Source organism: Harpia harpyja, chromosome 4, assembly GCF_026419915.1.
Source record: "Harpia harpyja isolate bHarHar1 chromosome 4, bHarHar1 primary haplotype, whole genome shotgun sequence".
In the NCBI taxonomy this organism is placed as follows: domain Eukaryota; kingdom Metazoa; phylum Chordata; class Aves; order Accipitriformes; family Accipitridae; genus Harpia; species Harpia harpyja.
Window position 1 is genome coordinate 18343867 of NC_068943.1, and position 26573 is coordinate 18370439.

General features: G+C 41.4%; 1 protein-coding gene across 10 annotated transcripts in view; it reads left to right on the forward strand.

The window, feature by feature from the left end:
- The window catches only part of KLF12 (KLF transcription factor 12), a 256306-nt gene that overhangs the window by 166036 nt on the left and 63697 nt on the right, over window positions 1-26573 (forward strand). For 8 of the 10 annotated variants that reach the window (XM_052785981.1, XM_052785982.1, XM_052785979.1 and 5 more), the window contains 2 exons: window positions 9374-9509; window positions 22074-22133. In XM_052785981.1, the coding sequence (XP_052641941.1) occupies window positions 9374-9509; window positions 22074-22133 (196 nt within the window). The remainder of the gene's footprint in view (window positions 1-9373; window positions 9510-22073; window positions 22134-26573) is intronic. The other 2 variants (XM_052785983.1, XM_052785978.1) reach the window with 1 other exon arrangement.

Consider the following 26573-nt stretch of genomic DNA (forward strand, 5'->3'; position numbering starts at 1 on the left):
ACAAATGCATAAAACTTATCATTTATTTTATCCCTGCCTTGGGTTTTATTTTGCCTTGGACCAACCTGCTGAAAACTTTCTGGTGTCTAAAATCTCTCTAGACTGTTGCAGTGTGTAAGTTGCAATCTGCTACCATTTTGTAGTGGCTTTGCAATATTTTATTTAATATTAAATATATTCTGCCTTTATTGTTTTCCCTGTTTACTTTTGGTGATAGAGTACTTGTATATTGGATGCTCAGTGAGATATAAATCTCAATAGTCTCAGCAGTTTGTTTTTTGTGTAGATGAGGTCTCATGGCATTCAAATACCTTAGAAAGAGAAAAGTCCTTTGCTTAACAAAATGGTGTTGTATGTTTATGTATACAACCCAATGACAGAGATGCTTAAATATGTGCATGTATTACATCCATGCAATCACTCTCACCCCTGTATTTCTCCACACAGCTATTCTTTTACAGGTTTATGGCAAATTATTTGACTGGTGAAATGATTTTAAATATTGCCTTTGATTGGATCATAGCAATTAATATTCTCTGGTAGATTAGTTACACTGGTATTCAGTGCCAACTCCCATTCTCTGTGAACCATAGCCATGCTGGGTGCAGTTAACTGCTCTAGCAATATAGTCCCATAAAATCTCAATAAAATCTGAAAACTGTGGAGTATGGGTAATCTTGCTATAAATTGTAATAAAAATTACCCCTGTAAGACTCTATATTCTGACAATTACGTTCATGGATACTGCTGCTTTGTACATAAAGTTTTATGAAATAAATCGACCAATTCTGCTGCCCCGACCAGACACCAAGCTGTTTTGATTCAAAATCTGATAGGTGCGCTCAGAGCGTTTTCCAATGCATAAAGCGCTTATAATGAACCTTAAATAGGAAGAAAAATGCCATATATGTGCTTCATATAGTATGGACCAGCTTAGGAGGAGAAAATCATGAGTACCATCATTCCTGTGCATTTTGTTAGGTCCATAAAGCCAGGATTTGGTTTCCTAAAACATGTTAAGTAAACCTGAGTATAACACTTAATCTGTGAGGGCATAATTTCAAATAGCTCCCGTACATCTGCGTCTGGAAGTGTTGCTTCCACTGTTAAAAACACGCAGCGGTCTCTCTGATGTTCTCCTTTGATGTTCTCCTGCTGGGGAAATCCATGCTGGGCTCCTGTTCTCTAAAAAAACTGCCAAGAAGGGGGATGTTCAGTTGCTTCAGATTGCAAGCTACGGTGTGAGGCTGGGCTTGCACAGTTGTAAAACCTGTTTTCCAAGAGTAACAGAGAAGGATGAAGATGAATCGGTCCCTCTACTTGGCGTTTGATCCACCCAGAGGCATTTTTTTATCAGAGGTATATGAAACAGTGGCAGTTTAAGAAAGAGCAAAAGAAGTCTGTGTTGGCCAGCAGTTTTCTTCTTGGAGTATTTCTGGTACCGAACTATGCCATATGCCAAAAGTACAGACCAAAGTTATGGTTTAGACACTACAGTATTCATAACTGTTGGCAGATTATTGGTTTTAATGGTGATTAACGTGTCCCCCTGTGAATTACTTCTCTTCCAAATTTGCCCACTAGGGTCCTGAGGCCAAAAATCATTTTCTTCAGCGTCGCTGCTACGGACCAAAGCACCTCGTTGGCATTAAGCAAATAGTGGCAGGCAGGGAGAGAGTGGGAGCAAGTGAGGTCACGCAGTGCTGTTGCCGTTGTCCCATCTTCAGGCACTTACTGAGATCCCCTGGACACTTTTGCTCCCTTCCCAGAACACCAAGTCATGACAGAGTCACGTGGCAAAGGCTACTCCCCTCCTCTTCCCAGCAAGGAACGGGTCCACAGTGGCCAAGGGGGCACCGAGCCACTTTCTTCTTCCAGGGCTGGTGCCCCAGCACCCGGCAAGAGGAGGGAAGTGGGCTCACACTGCTGAATTCTCCGTGCAGTCCACGGAGGCAGGTGGGCTCAGCACCCTGAAGGCACCCATCTCCCTCTGCTGGCTGTATGGAAGGGTTGGGGTGGTTGTATTTGCAATGCAGGTGCCTGAAGGCAGGAGAAGAGAGAGGCTCTTCCCTCCCTTCCCACTGTCGCCCAGCTCCTGAGGTCCAGGGCTCCGAGGGAGGATGGGGGCTGATAGAAACGTCCTGTTAGGTGCTGTTGGGTCATGGGATCATTGCGAGTGGCAGATTATTGTTTTAGGTTCAGACTACTTCTTTTGCAGTGTTTCTGACGCTGCCAGATTAATAGCATATTGTGCTAGGTCATGAGTGCCATAAAATTTTCTTAACTGTATTTTCCAATACTGTCCTTATAGGAGTTTGGCAGCAAATGTCACTTTTTTACTTCAGTCCTTCATGCTCTGCAGACACACAACCTGTGTAACACCAGTACTAATGAGATTCTTGTAACTATTAATTTTGGGGTGTGGGATAGTATTTGGTTTTCCATTCCAAAGGGAGGTAAGTGCAAAGCAACCATTGCTTACAGCTAATCTTCTTTTACCTGCTGTATGCCAGCATACACTGGAAGCAACTGGAGAGGAGTTTCTGAGAAGGACATTTGGCAAACATGACTCTTTTCAGCTTGTTTGAGGTACCTCACATTTCTGCATAATTTAAACTTCCATTGCAATAAAAACCTCTGGCTATGTTTGCGAGAGCAAACACGTCACGCAGGCGTGGATCAGAACCAGCAAGGCCAGAGGGGCCTCCCCACCGTCCAGGCTGACATCTCACCTAGCACAGGTCTTGGCGTTACTCTCCCTGCTGCAGACCTGTGTAACCCTGCTTGTGGCTGGCAAGTCTAGTGGGTGGATGTCAGGGCCACTTGGAAATCCCATCATGAGCAATCATTTTGATTAGTGGGTTGAATAGTAGGCATCCTTCAGAGAAAGCAGGGTGGGAAGTTTAATAGGTGAAACAGAAGCAAATGGTCTCTGAATTTGGAAATCCTTTCAAAAAGCAGAAATAGATTTTTAATTATTTTAAGAGAGCAACTAAGTGTAATTCAGTTTTTATTATGTTGTGGTGTATCAGCAGGCCTACATGCATGTATGTTTACAAAGTTATTAGCAGAGAAGTTAATTTAATGCAGAAAACTGAGGTATTAAGATAAAATGAGCCAGAGGCTTCAATATTTCAGGATGCTGAAATTTTCTCTCTCTGCATTCACACCAGCAAGGATCATCTCATAATGAGGCATTTCGGCATTAGTTAATACTACGTGGCTTAGCTATAAAGAGAGGCAAAACTCCTGATGCTTACTTAGTTTTCTCCTGCTCTTAAATATTTAATTCATCTTTAACCCAAGGGGCTCAGATTTGCCTTTAAATCAAAGATCGTGTGTAGATGTGAAACTAATTCTAGTGGGTCTTTGTGAGCCTACTGAGGGGATGAGTTTTCATCCCTTTCACTCACAGGGAATTTGACTGGATAAAAAAAAATCAGGTTGAGTAAGTGGTGATAGCAGTATGTTAATGTATGACCCTTTTCACCCCTGAGAGGGCCCAGATTCAGGCCACCTACTACAGGCATCCAACTGCAGGATTTTTGGCAGTGCTTGGCCTTGCCCAACCAGGTCAGAGCACTTGAGCTGCGTATCCCTAAATAATGGCTGGAAAGAAATGAAATGATTAGGATATAGTTGGGTGGAGCCTGAATATGACAGACGGGAGACAGCATTTACCCAACAGCCTAGTAACCCCAGCACTTGTGTGAGAAGTGAGGGGTGGCATGCTGGGCTCTCGTCAGCCTGGAGAGATTTAAATCCGCAGTCTCCCCTTCCCAAGAGATGCCCCCATGCAGACAGGAGCACAAGTTCAGGGAGTGGAGAAGGAGAAAAATACCCTGATGGCGTGCCCCTGTGCTCAGGTTATTCCCCTGGGAAGGTGGGGGCTGTGTCCTGTCCCAAGGGGTTCATCTGCCCTTAGCAGGCAGCAGGCTGGATCCTTCCTGGAGATTTTGCTTCCATGACATGGCTAATCCTGTACTATGTCAAAAATGACACAGCCATATGCCAGAAAGAAGAAATTCAATCAGTGCTCATTAGAAAGTTCCTGTGCAAGTTTAAATCTGTTCCACCATTGTAGAAGGGACAATTTTGTCCTGAGAAATAGGATCAGGTATTGTCTGGCCCCCCCAGCCAGTATAAATTTTAAAGCCAAGAAGCTGTTTAGTTCGATAGAAATAGAAGCAAGCTTATATCTGATCCAGATCAGATTTTTTCCTACTGGAAACTGACAGTTGGCAGATACAATATTAATGATGATGGTAGACCAAGTTCTAGAGTATTACGGGCTGGTATGCATCTTACATGAGACCCATTTGCATGTCTTACCTTAAAACAAGTGCAGAGAGTGAATTTGCTTGTATCCCCGAAAGGGAAACTCCTTTTTGGTACAGTTTGGCAAAGGGGACGTTGAGAAGTGATTGCATATATGTACATGCATCAAGAACAATTCTCCGTACTTTCTTTAGCAAAAAGGATCACTCTTTCTCGAGGCTAACAGGGATAGAAAGCAACATGGCCACTTGCAGCCTTCAGCACTTGCAGACGTTCTTAAATAACTCCCCTGGCTCACCAGTCTTTTCAACATGGAGTGCTAACAGCTTGCTTCTGTGGCTCCTGTGCACTCTTTCAATGACACCTTTGTCCCACGAAAGCAGTCTCGACTCTTTCTTTTTGCTTGCCTCGCCTTAGCCTCATTCACAGCTCACAAAACCACCGGATAGCTCTGTCAGGCAAATCTTGCCTTTCAAGAGGAGTAGCAAGGGCAAGAAAACCAGCTCATTTTTACGGCCTGAGCTTTATTAATTAAATGTGTCTGCCTGTGATCAGGAGGACTTGATTCAGTGACCCAGCTGGGTCCCTTCTGTACCGGTAGTCTTAAGTTCAAGGAAAAGCTTGGTCATCAGAGCAAGGTATAGCACAAAGTGAGGTTAAAATGCACTGGCATGTTTTGTGGGCTCTTCTCCACCTTGCTTGCCAGTCACTTTCCATTGCTCACTTGTCCTCCACCTTTTTCAACTCATTTGCTAAATTATCTCTTGCCTGCATCTCTTCATTCTTTCCAGTTTGATGTTCATTAGGCCCGTAATTACTCTTAATTCAGTGTTTATGAACTGCCGCTGGTATTTATAAACCTTGGTGCCAGCAGTTCGACAGTTGTTCTTAGATGTCCAAGAGAAAGTCAAAGCTGTTGACGTAAGTAGGAGTCATGAACTCTGAATGTATAAAAATCCTGCACTGCAGTTTGCACACTGTAGTGAGTGGTAAGAAGGAGATATCTGTTAGGCTTTCAGCCAGTTGGTTATTCACATGGCTCATTTGGGGGAGGAGAATAGCTTTAAAGTCTGTTTTTCCCTGCAGCAGCTGCAGCCATGCTGATGAGAAAACAGGGCAGTTTATACCAGCTGGCAGCGGCAAAGCTCAGCCTCCTGGTTAGTCACCTTGGCTCTCCAGTGCCTCAGCCACCCAAGGCTGCAAGCTGAGAAGAGGTCACAAATGGAGAGGGAGACAAAAAAGGATGTATATGTGGGCCAATATTAAAAAATCAGGGAATAATCCCTAGATCATTCTCTAATTTAATTATCATCTTTAGTTAGGTTCACTGCAAAAATATAACAAAAAATGTCCTTGAATTGCCCGCCTTTGAATTTGCCCACTGATACGTTTCTGTTCCTCGCCTTTTGTTCTCGCCATGCTCATGTGTTGTAGCACCTCGTGATGTGCTCAAACGTTGGCGTCTGGTGGGGCAAACCATGCCCAGTGGGCCAAATGATCCCTAGGTGCAAAAGCACAACCCCATTGGCAACTTCGCGGCTATGTGAGGAGTATACAGAGTAGGATTTAGCTTGCCAAGCAGAAACAAAAAGAAGGTAATTGAGAGTTTTCATCCTAGCACATTCCTCTGGTAATCTAAAACCAACACTAAATATCATAGGAGTCTCAGTAATATCTTAAGAGCTGGTAATCTGCAATAATAATGAAACAACGTGGCTTATAAAGAACAAAAGTATGTAAGATTTTTCATATACTTTTACACTGTCTCTTTTTATGTAGGTGTATTCACGCTTAAGTGATCAAAATTGGTGTATAATAACTGTATTACAGACTGAATTATGTAACAACTTTTGTGATTTCAAGTTAGGCCTAGGTTTAAACGTTAAGAAAGTTTCTGAGCTAGCTACTTAAAACTTTTGCTGTAGTGCAAGTCAGATTAAGCCACAGTTAATACAAAGTATCGCATACATAGTTTTTTGTTACAATTTTAATTTTATTTACAAACATGAGCTTTCAGAAAAGCATCGTGTATAGCAGCATTTAAATATTGGGCAGATACAAACATATAACTTCTTGTAACGAGATTGACTTTAAGAGAAACTGAAGTAATGAAGTAAGTAATAATAATCTCATACTTAAAGTTGCTCTTAAGAAGGAACATTAGGGAACAAGGCAGAAGTAGTACTTCTTTCCAGATAGTTGTCTGGGGCTAAATCAGCTGACTAGATGGTTCAGTTTCTCTTAAATCAAATACTAGATTATCCCTAATGTTCAGGTACACATTGAATACCATCACATGTAAGCGGTGATTTTAAGAAGTACAGTCAGAAACAATTAAATGTTTTGAACAGTTTCTAAGTTGCTCTACATTTGTCTCATGCAGGCCATTGTTCATTATCAACAGTCTTTGCTTTGATAAGTAAAAGGTGTTTTCTTTACCATACATGAAGAAATAATAAGCAGTCCAAATGTAGCCGGTATTGCTGAGGCACCTGAACTGTGCAAGTAGAAAGCCATACTGTGCATCTGTAAATGCACTGTGCTTCCAGAAGGGGTTGTCGCATCAGCTTACTGAACATGTTTTAATAGGGGTTTTTTTTATGAAGTTCTTTAACATAAAAAAAAAAATGCAGCTGAAGGGTAGTTATAATCACTCACTGTTCTTTTACTCAGAGGTGGTTCACAGCTAAGACATAAATTAAAATTTAAGACCAGCTTTCCCTTGAGTCATCACTCATTTGGGGAGTGCTTTCTTTTCAAGAGCCCAGTTATCCATCAGCGCTACTGTTATGGCTGCACAGCTCCTGGAGTTTCTACAGCCCTCCCATTTTTCAGTGTAACTCAGTCACTTTTCTAGAGTTAGTGAACATGGTAACATAAGAAACATGGAAGAATGGGAAATTTAACTGTGACTTTTGGAGTTGCTCTCTAGCTGTAGGCCCACTGAACTGTTCATGGTCTCTAAAGGGAGCCTGTCATACCTGTTGTCCAGGGCTGTGGTTAGCCAGCGTTGAGTAGGAAAGACAGCTACCTTTCTTGAAAAGCACGTTGCAAGACCCAGGAAGTGTCCTGTCTCTGACACTGCAATACAAGAAAGCACAAGCTAAGAAACTGCAGCAGTTAGGTCTTTAAATAAATAATCTTGGATTGCCTTATTTCACCTGACCAAACAAAGTAAACACATTTTTAAACAACTCTCTTCGCCCGTCTTTCTCCTTCCCGCTCCTTCCTTGCAGGGTCAGGCATCTCTCCAGCTTTGCTTTTTACTCCAGCTGCTTTCAGTGTCTCTCAGCACCTATTAATCCTACATGGTATTTCGTGAGTGAGGAGGAATGCCTCTTTCTCTACATGACCTCTGAAGTTTGTCTCTGGGTCTGTCCCCCGACACAAGCAGCCCCCACGTCCTCTCGGGACTATCCCAGGTCACACTTGTGCCCCATAGTCCTCCCCACGCCCATCTCTGGGTTTCCTCCCCCTGTCCATATGCGGGTTGTGCTTTCTTCCTTTTGGAGGGCAGCAGCCAGGATAAGAGGGAAGGCAGGTAGCCTACCTTTCTGCTCTCCTCTCCTTTCTTGTCTCTTTTTGGCACAAAATGTAACCCTGGTGGGTTGATCTTGGCTGGCTGCCAGACACCTACCAGCCACTCTTGCACTCCCTCTCCTCAACAGGACAAGGGGAGAAAATAAGGTGGGAGAGCTCATGAGTCGAGATACAGACAGGGACATCACTTACCAATTACCATCACAGGCAAAACGGACTCAACGTGGGGAAAATTAATTTAATTTATTGCTAATTAAAAGTAGATTAGGATGGTGAGAACCACCCCCCAAACGCCTTTCCCCAGGCTCAACTTCACTCCTTCATTCCCAGCTCCTCTACGTCTCCCTCCCAGAGCAGCGCAGGGAGGGATGGGGAATGGGGGTTGGGGTCAGTCCATAACAGCTCCTCCCTGCCGCTCCTTCCTCCTCACGCTTCTCCCCTGCTCCGGCGTGGGTCCCCCACGAGCTGCAGTTCCCATCGGGAGAGCCCGATCCACTGTGGTCTCTCCGTGGGCTGCAGGGGAATCTCTGCTCCACCGCGGAGCACCTCCTCCCCTCCTTCTCCTCTCCCCTCGGTGTCTGCAGGGCTGTTTCTCACACGTTCTTCCTCTCTCTGCCCGTGTGACTTTTTTGGGCCCTTTTTTAAACCTGTTTTCCCCGGGGCACCCCGGCCTTGTGTGTGGGGCTGAGCGGTGCCCGGGGGTGGGCGGGCTGGAGCCGGCTGGAACCGGCTGTGTCCGGCACGGGGCAGCCCCGGCCGCTCCTCACAGGGGCCGCCCCGCAGCCCCCCGCCGCCAGCGCCTGGGCACCTGCACCATTGCCATACAGCATGGATACTCTAAGCTGTGAGTGGACAAAACAGTCCTGCAATTCCTGATCTTCAGATGTTTGTAAGACCTGAGACTATGTGACTTCTCAAAAAAATCTGGCTAAGCCTACCTGACATCAGTCACCTGAAAGTTAGTTGCCTGGGTGAAGTTACGTGCAGCGGCTTTGCCACATGTAATTTGGAGGGAAGGTTCCTTCAGAGATTGACACCAGTGTTGAACTGAGTCAGAAATCAGGACAACTGTTTTTTTTCAGATGCCTGAATTTTAGTTGACTGGAGTGACATGTGTCCCAGCCTGGTATCTCATGGTGAACACTCAGAATCAAAGATTGCTCCTGAAATTTTGCTGTAAAATTTACTCTCGAGTGTGCTGTGTTGTACAAGGCAGATGTAGCCCTTTCTCCTCACTTTCTGAAGACAGGCAGAGTAAGTAACTTGAGGGTAAACAGAGTTTTTGACGGATATTATATATGCAGTTTTATTTCAGGTCCGCCAAATGCATTGGTGTAGCCTGTGTGCGTTTGCACGCCTGCATGCCGCTGGAAATGCTTGCGCCTAGCTGTAACACCGCTAGGTGACTTTGCCAATCCGTCACCTGGTTTGGGAAGCTCAGCACAAGCGGTGCCATGCAGCCCGAGCAAGTGGATGTGTTGTGTGCCCTGATGTTGTTCTGGGATGAGATTAATTTCAGCACGCTCATATTAATCCATTATATGTCTCTTTCCAGCACAAATGGACCCCCGAGGCCTATCTCCCAGACAAATTAAAAGTGACAGTGATGATGACGACCTGCCAAATGTGACCTTAGATAGCGTTAATGAAACTGGATCTACAGCGCTCTCCATAGCCAGAGCAGTACAAGAGTAAGTATCACATTCCCAGAGCAAGATGAGTGTTGTCGAGGTGTCCGTGGACCGTTGGAGGCACCGGCCCTCGGTGGCACCGCAGGGGTGTCCCACCAGCTGCGGGCCAGCACACCTGCCAGCATCTCTTCTGTGTAGCTTTGTTCCCTTTAGGAAGAGATGGCTGTATCTCTCGTCTCTCTCTGATTCTCTTTTCCTTTCTTTCTCTCTGCCCCCATTATTAGGTAAAGTTTCAAACTGAAATTGTTTCCTCCCCTTTATTTACTTGCAAAGCTTGCAGTGTTTTTATATCCTCTCTAAAGGGAGACCAGGTTAGACTTTCACTCAAAAACCATGAAATTTTTTCTTGACTGACAGCAGCATCAAGAAGTTCATTCTAGTTGCTGTCAAATAGGAACTACCTACATTTGTCCTGAAGGACAGTGTCATTGAAAGGAAATGAGTAAGGGGCTTTGAACAGTTTTTCCACTGCTGTTATTTTCCTGTGTACTTGTACTCAGTAGACAGACAAATAAGTTCTTAATTTAATGTCTGTATTGCTTGTTTGGAAAAAAAAAAGGAACAGTTTATCATGAACATTAGCAATTCTGTAGATGCATGAGCTTGCTCAGTCACTGTAGCAGCTGGAAGGGAACCAACTGTGAGGTAAATAAGTATTAATATCCCCATTTTATAGGTGAGGAAAATGAGGTTATGCGTAAAGGTCACCCTGTAGGTCTGAAGCAGAGCTGGAAATAGAACTAGAGCCTCCAGGCACTGAAGCCTGTGCTAGACCCACAAAACAACACATTACTTTATCCGAGAGGTTCAAAATATGGGCATGCTGGACATTATTAAATAGGAAGGGATATAATAAAGGCCATTAGACATTGTTATTATATAATTTATTATAGATGCATTTTAAACATCTTAACATGGTATCTAAAAGTACTTAATGTTTTGCTTTGTTTTCCTGGCCATCAATAGCCAAAGGCACTGATGTTTCTAAGCCGTGTTTGAGGAGGAACTACTTTTTTTGTGTTTGCACTAGACGTCTGCTAATTCATCTTCTAGTCAAGCACAGTGACTGTGATCCTCAAACCTATATTCCCTTAAGCAGAGAGGGAGGTCTTTATGGGCAAGGCAAGGTGTTTGCTCTCACTGTAATTAGTATGGTTCCCTTCTGACGGTGATAAAGGAAGGGAAGGTTTCTTCACCAGTGACACTATTGCTTGATAGACAGTCCTCGCACATGTTTTGAATTCGCTAGTTACAACACCAGGCCCTGAAATGCGAAGTATTTTTTTCTCCGTTTATAGCACACATAATAAGCCTGAAAAATAAAACAACCTGTCATGATTTTGCACTAAATAGTTCTGTCTAATTAATGAAAAGAGGAAGCATGGGTCACTAGCAAATACTTCTAATATATAACTGGCAGGCAGATACTGTTCTCTGTGATTGATATTGCTTGAACACTTAGAGAATTGGTCAAACCATGAAAAGCTTTTTTAGCTTTTCCACAGTGCATTCCACAGTTTGTGAAGGTAAATGTGTTGAATATTACTTGGCTGGCTCTGGAGCTTAAGAATTAAATTAAGAAATTTAATAATATAACATCAACTCATCCTTGTTACAGGTTTTATTTAAACAGTAATCTGTTAGTTTATTTCAAAAGCCCCATTAGGAAAACCTAATTTGACTGTGATCTGCAATTTGTCATCGTCTTTACTTCATTCTCAGTCACAGACGCAACACATACAGCTGCAGAACTGAAAAGAGGCATTAGCACATTATACTGACTTCACTCAATCCATTTCTTTCTCAGTCTATAACATAGTGCCTTACAGGAAGGCTCTATTCTGAATTTAGGCATCTAACATGTACCTTAATATTAGACATTTAGCAAAGCAGTCCACTGAAAATAAAAGCCTGCATTCTACGTACCCTTGTTGGAGAGAGGAAGGTGCCTTTGAAGCCTTCCAAAGGGAGATCCTGTGTGCTCAATTTCAGCATCTAAACTTAGCAGACAGGAATTTCCTCTGAGGATGTGGAAAGGCATCTACTGTTCTGCTGAATAACCGGGCAGTGTAGGAGCATGCATAGAAAGGCTGCTTCAGTAGGCAGTAAAGCATAGGTCTAAACTCAGTGCCTAAGTGAGGCAGGCTGGACCTCAGAGTCTAGAAGATTGTCCCACAGAGTGTGTTCTTTCTTATGTGAGCTTGTAAGCTCACTCTTGTGAATAGTTATACAGTTAACAACAAAAAATAACTTTTTGCATATACTGGCTGGGAAGTACAGCATGGCACCTCCAAAGAGATGGCAGCATCCTTTCCTTCAGTACCAGATTGCTGTTGTGCAATCTTGTCTTTGTTAAACAAAATACCAAGACTAGTTTGTAGATGGTGGTGGCAGGTGCAAGACAACAGTTGACCTTTTTCTGGTTGGTTTTCAGACATGTTTTAAATTATCCTGCATAAGGATTATAAATATATATATGTATGTATATATATTTGCCTATTGCCACCTATTCTTCAGGAGCAACGGGATTTCAAATACCCTGTGGTGGATACTTGCTTTGGGTGGGTCCTGTGCAGCCCCTCACACAATATGTGGGGCTGCGGGGGATTGCCTCGGTGAGGCTCCTGACTTTCCCTTTGTGCTGTCTGTGGGGTTCAGGATTTGTCTTGCCTAGTTAGACATCTGCAATGTAGGTATCTGCATCCGAGCTAGTTATCTCACCTCCCTGAATGTGGGCCGGAGAGCAGTTGGCGTGTCCAGGTGGTAATTCTTTTGACCTATTCTAGCTGTCTAATTTAGGGAGAGAGAGAGACTCAAGCCCATGAGTGCTTGTTCCTCTCCATTGACTGCAGGCAATGCAGACAGCTGCCTGGGACACACGTGTCAGCACTGCAGATCTCTGGTGTGAGGTGAGGGTATGGCAATCCACGCCGCCTGACTGGGGAGTCAGCGTGCCAGAAACTGGGAGTGACCAGACGATACTGAATGCTCCAGCATCTTCCCTTGGATCTAAATCTGCAGTGCCAAGGTTTTAACCACAAGCTGAAGGAAGTAACTAGTCAGTGTTTGGGGAGGAACCGTCGTTTTAATAACAGCCATTTTTAAGCTTGTTGTCTTGGAAATTACCCTTATGTGGCTGGGTCACAGGACAGTTTGGAATACCTATATGAAAGCTTTGCTTTTCATGTCCTCTAAAACTGGAAGGCATCTGCCTGTGTTGCTGCTTTGTTTCAGGTCCACTATATTCTCAGAGGAAAAAAATTCTTACCAGTAAGAATTGCGACAATCAGACACTAAAAGCCACGTCTTTGCATTAGTTCCTATTTACTTAAACAGAATGTGATTTGCTTGCATATTTGTAAAATAACCAAGTATGACTATTTTTTCTCAGGGAAATTGCCTTCTTGCTGCTAGCTTTGTATTGGCTGAGCTTCCAGACTTCTCAGTAGTTCTTTTGTAATGACTTCATAGTCCTTCTTCAGTTCAGCAAACCCAATCAATAATGTAAAGTTATAGATAAACAAAGTCATTATTTCAAGCAGGGTACTTTGGTGAAATTTCTTTATGTGACAGTGCTGCTTTATGGCAGTTGCTATGCCTTACCATAATACAGACTAAGAATAATTTATTAATTTCAGATAATATGCTCTGGCTGATAATACATATTGCAGCAGTATGTAGATTTTAGCGGGCTTTGCATTGTAAGCAGCATTTCATCCTTTTTGTAGCGTGTTTTACAAACTCATTTTGACATGTAGCTCTCTAACAAAGAGCAGATTTGCCTCTATACGCCTGACACCACTGATGCTTATTACACAACAAGAATAGCATCATATATTCAGGGTCAAATCTCAGATACACTCTAGAAATCTTTATGAAGCCAAGGGAGGAGAAGGCATTAGTCAGGCCCTAGAAGACCAGTAAAACTTTTTATGGGCCCCTCTCAGAGGCAACATGCTGTTCCCTCAGCCTGGCAGCCCTGATGCAGCGGGGCTCAGGAGCCATCTCCATGGTACGTAGTAATGCAAACCCTGAACAGGGCATTCATCTCCTTCTTTCCCTGCACACTTATTTTATGTTATTTTACAGCATGCAGCTCTCTCTCCCTGAACATGCACAACATAAGATCTCCTACTTGCAGAGGCTGAGGGCAGAAGCAGGAAAGGCAGAGGGTGATTTTTAGCATGAACTTTTGATCAGTGTATCGGTAAAAATCCAAAGATCCAGAAATTCCTCCTTCTGTCTCTAGCCTTTTTTCTCCTTAGGGGTTATAGGCAGAGGGAACCCCTTTGACGAAATCGGTTTTGCTTTCAAATCATGTCAAGGAAAAGATGGACTGTGCATATAAACTGATGATGGTCGCTTATTTTTCTGGGGTAATGGAGAGACAGAAAATTCAGAGAGGAAATCCTGAATACTTGTAGTTATAGCTGTGGTTAATTCATAGAAATGTGATTTGTCATTTGGATGTGACCATGGTGACCTTTAGAGTGAACTCTTCTTTGCGCTGAAGCTGGGTGCCACTGAGTGCTTGTATGAAAATGAGATTAGGGGCTTTGACCCTACCCCCATTCTCTTTGGCTGCATTATGTGATTGATACATTGATGCTGATGTGATCATCTTTATTTTTAAATTGTGCTGGCTTTTATTGCAATACTGTGGAAGATAGTTTTGGATACTGCGCTAGTGAAAAAGAAATTCCACAGCAGACAGACAGCATAGCCACATTACCAATGTATTCTCTTAAACTGGTATGTATTTTTCGAGTCTGAATTTTTCTCCTTAGATCTTTTTTTCTCCCTCCTCTTCTTCAATGTAAATCAACTTCTGTGGTTGATTTTTATCTCTTTTCAGGATTATAGCTGTGCTCCCATCAGCCATTCATTTTCTACACCGATATTGTCTGTTTTCCTGCTTCACCTGCAATCATTACTACCATTGTGCTATTCATTATAGGGAACTTTCACCTCAGTTTTTTCTTCTACTTGCAGACAAAATACTTTGTCCTGAGTCTCCAAGAAACGTAAGCAAGGGTGTTTTGGCAGTACTTGCGTGAACTTTGCTTCTCTCTCCTCTGGTACATCTGCCCTCTGTGAACAAATGCTCATTTTAAAACTGGCACACAATTGGATGGTGATTTTACAGATGGCGAACTTACTAGTGCTGGTCTGGAATTTCTCAATAAAGCTTTTTTTTTCACTGGAGAATGCTAATGGGTCTAAAGCAAAATCTTGGGAATACATCAGTTTCAATTTTACTTTTCTCATGAAGATTTCCCAAGTCTAGGATGCATTTTTCCATTGCAGTAAGGCTTTAGAGAAGAAGATTGCATGGTTGCTGCAATGCTCGTGGCGGGAAACTGGACCCCACACTCAGAAAGCAGAACTGCCCATGGGCTTCCCACCTCCCCACAGGCTCTTATGCAGTGGAGCTTCTCCTCAGCTTCCTCCAGAGTCACTCTACAAACTGAACTGACTTATTAAACATTAATAGAGAGAGAGGTTGTGTATGCAGATACGTAAGCAGAAAACACTGGTGATGTAGAACCCTGTAAGGCAGGCAATCATCTGTGTTACGGTTGATGCCCCCACTGTGTCATTATTTCAGGGATGTTTCTGTTCTAGTTTTGTCTTATTTTTTGTCAGCAGTGTCAGATATATATTCTGTGGCAGAAAAGAAAAGGTATCTGCAGTGAAAAGTGTTGCTGGTTCGGAAGTTGTCTAATGACCCAAAGGCACCATTGAGCTGGCAGAGGTGTGCTGTGTGTCAGCTAGCTTAGGGAACCTCTGGGCAGTACTGGACTGTCCAGTTTGGACATATCTGAACCCTGCAGCAAGGCTCATCTCTCACAATGTAATCTGTCTAAAAGTTAGGCTCCAGTATTTTGGATTTCCTCAGTGGAGAGATGTGCATACTTCTAGGTCCAATAATCTTATCAGTTGTGATCATCTACCTTTTGGAGGTGCCTGCCTTCCCCAATGGTTATAAAGGAGCCTGGACAAATGTCTTAGGGAGAGTGATAAAACTTAACATTGCTGAAGTTATATATGAGGAATCCCCCTCTATGTGATTTTCTAAGGCCATGCTGGAAGTCTGTGGCTCAAGAAGAAACTGAAGAAGAACATCTAAACTTTGGGCCTGTGCAACTACTATAAGTGTGATTTTTCCTACCTTCATGCGGTTCAGATGACTCGCTAAAGAAGTACTGACTTCTTCTACAATGTATTTATATGGCACTTTACAAACTTTCTTCTAGTAGAATTTAAAATCTCAGAATCCTTTGTTTGTATATAAAAATGAATGTGCCTAAAGCTGTACTAAGGACAACTACTGCAAGAGCTTGACAGCCCTATATACCTTTGGGAATTGCTCTTTAGGCACTAACTGTGAGCCTTTGGCTTCAGTAATCCAAATGCACCTATACTATTCTAAAAAGGTTCTTTTTCTTCTTTTTTTTTTTTTTTTTTTTTTGCATATGCGATATTTTACCCCCAAAAAAGTTTAATAACTTGACAGTTGGGCAGTAAAATCAAAGGATGCCATTCTGTGCATGCACAGAGATTTTAGGATTTTTGGTGTGGAAATTTGCTGGTATATGTCCCAGAGCCTTTTGCCAGGATAACAGATTCCCCATCAGCCAATGATCATTAGGAACAAGTGCCAGGTGGATGGCAAAAGTAAATCAAAAGCAGCTTCTACAAAGAAATTGACGTTGCCACCTGCTTTGAAAGGATGGTATTACTGAAATGACAGTGTATTAGGAGATAGGGATATTGTCAAATTGTTCCCTGAAGAAAGCTAATCTGACAATAAAAGTGCTTTTAGCTTAGTCTACACAAAATTATGTTTTCCTATCTCCCCTATAACAGTAAGTTACCGTGACTGTTGACTAGATTAATCTAGAGCAAGGATGAATTGCCATTAGGATGTCTGTTCTCTTCTTTTGAATCACTTTGAAGTTCTAGGCATTGCTCTTCAATACATATTTTATCACACCATTGCAAGGAGTAATATTTTCCTTTTAAGAGAAATGTTGAAATTAAGCGCATAATAAGCTGGAAGAACCAAGGAATCCTGGCTCTGCTAAAGTCCAGAGGAGTTTTACCATTAACTTCACTGGGTCTAATGATTAATCTTAAAACTGTAACAGAAGTCTGGATGCTAAAAAGAAAAAAAGTAAATCAACACTTAGGCTGTTTTGGGGACCAGCATAGTGCAGCAAGAGAGTTATTTGTAACAGGTATGGATTCATAGATACCATTCTGTATGTCTCTTTCAGTACCTTTATCCATCACAAGCAAACTTTCAAAGATCTTGTTTCCCACCTTCAGTTCAGTGTCTATATTGAGTTGTCTCATATGATTGTCTTCTCAAAAATAGATGAAATTTGTTAATTAATTTAAATTTTAGTCTAAGGAGTGTCAGTCATTTCAAAGTAGTTATCAAACTTTGCCATTACTGGGATTTTACATTACTAAACATGTTTACATAAATGTGCTTTGGAATAAAATGCCCCAAAACAATAGTGTATGATTATAATTCATATAACACTTTTTATCTTTGGAGTGCTTTGCAAACATTAACTAATTAAATTGTACAGGTCCCCTGTGTGTTCAAATATTATAATTACCCGCAGGTTAGTGACTTGCTCAAGGCCATGCAGCAAAGCAGAGGATGAGCTGGGATCAGGAATGTCTGCCTTCTAGTCCCATGCTTAATCCACTACAATGTGTTGCTCCAGAGTGAAGCTTGAGTCATTAGCGGTTAGATATGTGAAATGCATTTTATTGATAGGGAGGCAGGCATTGTGTAATTGCTTGAAGAGCATGACACCGAAGAATGAATTATAAATAACATTATGCATTACTGCTACCCAGTTAGCAGTTTGTACACCTATTTGGCAGCTGTTTCCCCAGTGATTCGTTATTCAGCTTTTTCTGTTTTTTCTTTCTAAATCACCACAAAAAGCAGAGGCAGAGCTGTGTGCATTAAGAAATTCAGAGCTGTAGCAAATACTCATCAGTGCGGATTAGATAGCAGAACACTGCCAGAAAAAGCCACAATAAAACTACCTTAGTGAACTGGTACCTTGACTTACTGATAAGAAAGAGTATTGTCCTCTGCTGTCACTTGAGCCAAAATTACTTCTTTTTTCATTATCTAGATCAGATAAGTTTTTATCTTTCCTTTTCCATAAGGCAGTTCCTGTGATTTTGTGACAGACAAACATGCAGCACAATTAAATCTTAACAGCAGTGCTTATACTGATTTATGGAAAAATGTTTCCTGAGTGTTTAGATCAATGCATGCAAGAACACAAAGTTGTGTAGGTCACAAGTATGTAAAATGCATGCAAAGGAGGTCACTGTTAAGAGGGGAACACTGTTTAGCAAGGCATAATTGAGTGAGCATGTGAAAACAGGGATCAAAAAAAAAAAGATTTTTTTCTGCCATTTTCTTTTTTCCTGCACAATGGGAAAAGATTGTGCTAGATTTTCCCCTTTATTAGTTCAATCCTCTTTCACTAGCAGTGACTCCACTGCAACCTCATTTCTCACAGCAAGTTCTTTTTAGGCTGGAGATAAAGAGGAGGGAAAGGAAGTTCCTGGATGATGGATATGGAGGAGTTTTTTGTGCTGAGCTCGTGTACCAAGGGGCTGTCATTCTCCATGTGTATGAGGACTGAGGACATGAGTATTACTGTTTTGGACACATCAAGAAAAGGATAATTGGAGCTTAAAGCCACCACACATATGAAGTTACTGTAGCCAAAATGAAAGGAATTGAAAGCTGAAACAAGGAGTAAAGCAATGCAATGGCTGAGATAGTAGCATGTAATCCTGAGGTTTGTCAGAAGTAGTGATAGTCACAGGTTTCAGAGTCAAGCCGAGCACCTTTATCATTATAGCTGTGACAAACAAAAGATGTATCAGGAATGAAGTTTTGGGTCACGTTTTTCTTTATTTACCCTTCTGGGATATACTGAGTTGCCACAGGATGCAGCAGTGCAAGGGAGTATGAAAACTGAGGCAGGCAGAAAATAAGGAAGACACCAGGGTGGGTCAGAGGAGGCAGCAATGGCCAAACCGCTCTTGCCTAGCATGTATTGCTAAGCTCAGGCAGTGTGAAGCACACTGTCAGGTACTTAGGTCAGAGGCTGCCCTAAAAAGTGCTCATCCTAAAGCCTCCCTACAGGATCTGCTGTTGGCAGAAATCTCCAGCATTGCAAACACAACCTGAAAAATGAAATAACCTGGAACTGAACAGAACCTGCCAGCAGGCACAAAAAGAAATACTTTCATTTCTGTACTCATTAGAAGTCAGCAGGAGTCTCAATCTTGTCAAAATATCTCCCTCAATTATTTGCATTAAAAATATGATACTTAACATAGGGTTGGGATACTGCATGATAAATCAGGGACACACAATGCTGTTAGACAGACAGATAGCTTCACATATAAGTCACCATGGTGTTTCTCTTAAGAACTGATGGCCATTGCTATTTCTATGATCAGTTGCTTATCAGGGCCAAAGAGTCAAACCATTTATGAATAAGTTCACAGGAGGAACTGGAATAATGACCAAAATATCAGTCATAAAAATTTCGAAAGCAGAGTAACAGGATAATGTTGTATAATAAATTATTTGCTGAAAATTATTTAGTCAGCTGAACAGGTTGATGCCCTTTGCACTCAATATTTCCACTTCTAAACTACTTGCTCTCTGTATCACCACATCATTTCTGAGATTCTTAGCTACTACTAAGGCATAGTCAAAATAAAATCTGTTTTTCCTCTTGCTTGAGAGGAACTACCAAGTACGTGCAGTTCTGTAACAGGCACATCCTTGTCAATATACTGCATGGCATAGAGGTACCACTGTCCTCATACCCTCACAACATGTGTGAAATACTGCAGGTACCCAGAACCAAGATGAACCATAACAGCATGGGCACTTGAGATGAGATGCAGATTGCCTGCTTTGGGGGAGGTCTGGTGGAGGTGTTGTGAGGTTATGAAATAGGTGATTGGATCCAGCAGTGTTTCAGAGCACCTACACAAAGCTTCAACACTCCCACAATATAGTCAATACAGAGTTAAATGCTCTCAAGTTCAACGGGCAGAGCAACCAGCTTCCTAGAGCTGGCTCCACTTACCTGCTAGGTATTTGGTTGTCATCTCTGCTCTCTTTGGAGCTTGGGCTTCTGACTTGTAGTTGTTCATTAAAATACAGTTTGGAAAATAAAAAAAGGCTTATGTTCCCAACTTCCCATTGTGAAAAACAAGAGATCAAGTACTTTGTTCTGAGCTTACCTATTTCTGCCTGGTTTAAAACCCAGAGCATGCTGTCTTCTTCCTACCAGCCTTCACTCTGTTTAAAAATGTGACCATCAGCGGCAGCAGTGGTGCAGCCACCCACATCTGGCGTAAAAACCTAGTGGTTAGAGCACTGACTCAGGAAGCCAGATACGTACATTTGCCAATTCTGGAACACAAGGCTATGATGCAAAAGATATCCAGGAGTGGTCCTACAACATCCTTTACCTCTTCTTTTTCCTCCTACACTTGTATTTTGGATTGGGAAGTGACTTACATATCCCTTTCATGATGAATCCATGTCATCAGGTGTGTTTTAGCCATTTTCATAGCACAGATAAGGTTCAAGTCCTAGAAGCAAGGGTTGGGCATTTCTCCCCATGGTTTCTGGATCAGAGCAGAGGCTGAGTGGGAGGCCACAGCCATTTGGCTTTCAGGCCAAACAGGGAGGAGGATAGCAAGTTTTAGGTGTCTATGAGGTTGGTTGGAGGATGTCTGGGTGTCTTTCACTTCAGTGCCTGGATACTGTAGGTTCTAACCAGAGTTTTAGCTGTCTGCTAAATTTCCCACTGACAAAAATTCAGCGTGCAAATATTTATCATCCTCACCTATTGCTTAGTTGTTAAAAAGGGACCTTTATGAAAAGAAGTGTACAAAATGTAGAGTCATGACTTCTGGGTAATGTATTGCTATTTGCATCAACTGTAGGAATAAATATTTTTCCAGTAAGACACAGAGATGATTATAAATTAATTGACATGGGAGAGAACGGTCAATGTTGTGGTTTCCAGTTGCTGTTTTTCCAGTGCATATTGATTTCAGTTGAGGCATAATGGGGTGGGGGAGATTTTGTCCCAGTGCCCTTTGATTAGGTACTGACACAACTGTGAAGTAAAATCTGTACCTAGAGATACCATGGGACAGGTATCTGGAGAAGGAAGAGACTCTACATGGAGAATGGAAAAAAAGGGTGGAAAAAAACAGTGTCAGGCTGTGATAGAGCTAGTAACTTAGACTTTGAAAATTCTTTACAGCATTTTGTCATCTTGATAGCAGATTTCTGTCATTATCAGAAATTTAACATTTAACAAATGGCAAAATCAAGCAAACAGTAAAGACAACCAATATTTACTGTACACTTGAAGCAAGGAAATGTGAGAGGTTTGAAAGATGTAGTGCAAAATCTTGGGAGAAAATAGATTATTTGTAGGTTTCCAAGGGCCAATGGAAAGTGCAATTATATAAATCAAGAGAAGCTGCTTTGAAAATTTCCTTTTCACTTTCAACAATTACTATGTCAGCCTGGCCATTTTAATTGAGCATTATAAAGGATCCAGAATGTTTCCAGTGCAAATGTATTCAACTGCTAGTGTGCTAAAACATTTTTATGATTCATGTTGTTATTCTAATATTTTTGCTAGTTTCTTGGGCGTTGGCCTCAGACTAATTTCATGGTACAGTTGAGGTCTAAACCACAGAGAGAGGGACTGAAGGGGATTATTCATGGACTTGGCTTTCCACAGGTTTTTCTTTTTTTTTTTTTTCCTAACGTGGTGGAACTGTTTCCAAAAGCCAGCTATATGATGCTTCTTGTTTGAGCACACGCAGTAGATCAGAATTTGTCAGTGAAAAGGAGCATTCCATGTAGTCCAAATCCCAACATAGGAGTTTATACAGTTATGATATTGTATATTTGTGTTGTTCAATATTCCAAATAATATTCTAGAAGATCATCTATTTTCCCTGGTGTCTCAGTTTTAAGTAAAAAGCATTAAAGGCTAGATTTTTCAGTGATGTGTTGGGAATAATATGGAGTAATATTACCTAAGCAGCAGAATTCTGGGAGCGGGTGTTTGCTCCAGCCTCTATTTCCTCTTTGTGCAGTGTCTGCGTGCTCTAGATTCTTGTTAATGTTTTCCTCTTGGTCACTGATTATTTTTTAATAAGAAAATACAATCCACCATGATCCAGAATTACCACTAAGTGACACCTGGGCCCTTAAGCTTTGACACTGCTCCCATGCAAATTAATGGCAGAGCTCCTAATGACTTGCTTAGCATTAATTGGGACCTCTACAGAGCAATTTCAGTTTAAGAAGGAGTTTTAAGTGAATGGGAAAATCGTAAAGTCCCTTCCACACTGAGGCTATGTGCTTACTTTGCAGTAAGTGTTCCTCGAGCTTGTCTAAGCCCCCTGCAATTGTTTGGGGTAACTTAAAATTCCTAATTGTCTGTGTTCAATTTCCAGAGAGAGCATGTGGGGCTGTGCCAGGTCAGCTGTTAACCCTTTTCGTTTTTTCAACTCCAGGTATGAAGCATTTTATTGTGTATTATATAATGTTCTGTTTTATTGACAAAGTCTAGAAGCAGTGCTTTTCAGCTTTCTTTCTTTCTTTCTGTCATGGCTGGGGGATATGCAGGGCTGGGCAAGGTCTGAAGTTGATTTTTGCCATTGCTTTTTATATTTTGGGGCTGGGAGGGTGGTGGTGTGCATCATGGGAAAGCTGCAAGTGTTTTTTTCTGAATCCCAATGACTAGAACACAAGAATAGAAAAAAAATATCCTGTCTGATGTTTGATAATGCAGTTTAAAATGTTCAAAATAGTCTACTGAAATTGAGTAACAAAGTTAATGTGAATCAACATAGCTCATGTTACATTGGGTCATTGCCAGTTACCACGAAACAGTTGACAAGCAAAGCTGTAAAATGTAGGAAGAGGTCTTTGCAAATGTCTCCTTACCTTTTTTTCAAGGAGGCTAAAATTTTAAAACCTTACTGTGTAATGCGTCTAGTAGATGCCCTGCTTTAGAGTAGAGAGTTTATATACAGATCCAGTGAGGGGGGTGACTGGGAGGTTTCAGCAAGCGTTGTGATGCTGTAAGGTGCCTCAGGTTCATCTCACTTGCCCAGATAGAAATGATGTCATATGACATAAGCGATGTACCAACGCCGATAGTGTTCCTGGTTTTGTTGGATTCGTTGCTGTTGTTTTCTTGGGGTTTAAAATAGTGTGCAATGAAATGTCCGCTCTCCCTGTCCTTGCTTGCTTGTTTGTCCTCCCCACTTCTTTTCTTTGTTTTCTGGGCCCCTATAAAAGTTCCTTTGCAGTCATGTTCATCATGTGACAAGTGTAAACCCATCAACTCACTGCTTTACCAGCTCTTAGTAATCTGTGGGCCCTTTATCTGTGGAATACAGAAGGAAAAACAACATCTACATTCAGTATAAGCAATTAAGTTGCAGAATAAATATAATTCTTCACATTTATAAGTAGATCTAAGCTTCATAATAATAAGACGGCATGTTTAAGAGCAATTACACTTTCAAATTGCTAATGAGTAGTCAAATACCAAAATCGTTCCTCAAATCTAGTCCTATCTCCAATTTGCAGTTAATTGCATTACAACTGGTGTATTTATATTAAAAATTTGCAGGATCTTGTTACTCAAACATTTTCAGAGTAGCAGCAGCAGCAGCAGCAGCAGCAACTTCTCTCTTAAAGCCCATACAACGCTTTTAAAGTTTCCTTGGGTACAAAAATGTAACATTATTAGCAGAATTTTAGAATTTGATGCATTGAGAAAATACGTTTATTTTTAAAAAAATCCTTAGCATTTTCTTTGATCCGATTGAAATCATCAGTGCAACTTCAGAAATTATTCTCCCAAATTAGTCTCCCAAAATATTGTATTTCTAAAATATATTTTAGATACAATTTTGGATACAGGCAACTTTAGCCAAAATTAGCAATAATATTCTATGTAATCACCAATTACATTTGCTTCTATTCTATAGGAAGCATTTTCATGAAAGAGGCTTATCTTGTCAATTTTTTGCCTTTTTTTTTTTTTATGTTGTCAACATTCTGCTCAAAAAATTGGTCATGGATTTATACGCAGAGTTTACACATACTGTAACAATGAATATGAGATCCTACTAAAGAGGCCCCCTGAACAACATGAATGGTTAGATGTAGATGAAGATGGCATAAGTCATTTCACGTACCACTTCTAAACCACTGAAAATTCGTTGGCTCTGACTGGAGTGAGATGAGACTGAAATGTAATATTTTGATGAGCCAAATAGCTGCTAATAAAACTAGAAACTTGGAAGAGAGATACGGGGTCTTCTATGTCTTTTTAAAATAAAGGACCAAATTGTTCAAGAAAATCACATCTGTCAAACCTCATTTAGGCCACGTCGACCTATCTGTAGAGTAAAAGGTGGAAATGAGACCAATGAGGTGAATATTTAAGTCAGTGTATCATTTGAAAGTATGAATTCTTATGGTGCACCTAAAACTGCTCACACTGCTAGGAGTATTCATCACAGCTGGTCTTGCTTCTTGGAGTACGGAGCTATTGCAGTTTAGGAACAGTAACTGCTTGTCAGAAGCGAATTCTGCTACAATTAAATACAGCTATGTGAGTGTATGTATTTTTCATTTGAATGAAATTTCATGCATGCCCAGTTTTGGGGTTTTTTTCAATTTTGTATTACTAAAGTTATCTTTTTCCACCAAATTTCAAGAAGGTTATTCTTCCATAAAATTACATGCCAAATTATGGTATTCTAGTTATGAAAGTACAGAAACATTCTTACATATTTGATTTTCTTTGTAGTGGCAGGGGAACAGAATGGATCACAAAGTCTTAAAGAAATGTTTTTTGTAGGCTACTTTCCTCTTTTTTTATTGGGCCCATGGAATCTACTGAAAGCTGTAAGTTTTACTCAAAACCGATCCCACACAAATGTTCTGCATCTGCTGACCTCCATGGATGGCCACAGGCTGGGACTGTTGCTCCAGTTCATGCATGTCTAACTGTTCTTTTCCTGTAAAATGTTGAGCATTTTGTCCATACTGCGTCCCCTGAACCAGAAGTGCCCTCGTCCACCATTTCACTGGTGACAAAGTGATATTATGTGTGAGTTTCAGATGTTGGCAGGCACCATGTGCCTCTTCGTCCTTGGTGTCTCGCAAATGGTACTGCTTTTGGTCTTGTATAATTTACCTCTGTTCTTCTTTTTAACACCTCGTTCCACAGGCTCAGCCAGATGGGAGATGTTTGGCAGCTGGACGACCCAGATGCCAAATTCTGGAATATAGCTTTCCTGCATTGGCATGTGGGTTCATGGCTGGCTTCTTGGCTTGCACCTCTGCTAGCTTCTTGGCTAGCTGTCTAGCTGGCAGCTGTAGCACTGCCTCTGGGGCTATGTTAGGGTCAAGCTGCTATAGAGTTGGATGACTTTCCTGATCAGAATTTTCCTGCTGGACACCATTTTCACCTTAGTTTGCTTTGACTCTCCACTATTGAAAGACGAACGTTTGCACTGTTCTGTTTTATTCCTGCCATTTGTAAGACTAGCTCAAAGCAGTAGTTCTCATTTGTCACCAGTTCAAAAAGAAAATAAGCATTGCAGAGTACACTGTTTCACTTCTTAAGATTCCCATTCAGTCAGTAGGAATGTAAGGCCCAATTCTGTCCAGGACCAAATTGTAACTACAGAGCACAGGCTTTAAAAAAATACATTTCTTATGTCTAAACTTTGATTGCTTTCAACCATGAGTGAATATAGCCTCTGTCAAACAGAAAAAATACACATTTAGGGAGACAATCTGGATCATTTTTAAAGAAAAAGGATAAAGAGTAATGATGATGATAATAAATAGGACGTTGCTGGTAGTAATTAAGAGTGTGGCCAGAAGAAAATGCTTGATCTTTCCTTTGCCTGATTTGGAATGTCCTCATTACATACTTTAGTTTTATCTCAGGTTTTTGTTGTTTTGGTTTGGGTGGGGTTTTTTTCATAAATGAGGTAATGAAAAATTAATGCATCTAGGATAGCCGAAGCATTTGAAGTTATTCCCTAATCTACGCCTTTTCCTCCATGCAGCTCAGTGCATAAACCTTACTTTCAGTGGGAAAAACTGCAAAATCAGGAGGTCACTAAGACTTCGGATACTTACAGTAAAGTACGGATTAGTCACACCTGCTATGAAATTTTCATTCCCTCACTCAGCTGTAGTGAGAGTATGTTGTGCTACTCTGGAGGGGAGTGGTATCTCTGTTACACACTCAACAAAACTTTAACGCTTGACTAAAAATCACTTGTGCCTAACTTGACAACAAACTTCTACCTGTATGTCAAGGTTAAGCATTGCAGGGTGATTGACTTCTGAGGAAAAGCACTTGAATTCCCCATTACAATCACTGGACAGTTGCATGTCTCAGGAGCTACCAAAAAGGAGACCCTACCCATCTGGTTTAGGTGTATATTCCTCTACACTGACTGCCTAGGGAACATAAGTGCTTCCATAGGAATACAATTCAGTTACATTAGATAAGTCATGATGGACTATATAGGGAACCAGTAGGATCTAAAAGCATCTGTTTCACTCAGAGGTAGTCCACATAGCCCTTTCTGGATGATAATGGAGCAGGGATGATTCTTTTGAAAAACAAGCTGGCAGCTGCAACAGCAATATTCACCTTTTGCAGAAAAGCTTCATTAACTAGCTTGTCAACAAAGTAGGAGACCTGAGTTTTAGGTTCTCACGACTAACATCACAGGGGTGTTTTAATCATTAGGATCCTTGGCAGAGGCCTTATCAGATGAGATACTTGGGGAGCAGTGGAGTATCTCATCTCCCTTCTTACTGAATATGGGCCATGGTATAGACAGGAGCACAGAAGTCATGGGATGAGGAGAGTGGGGGTAAGAAGAGCCTGAATCCTACCTGAGCAT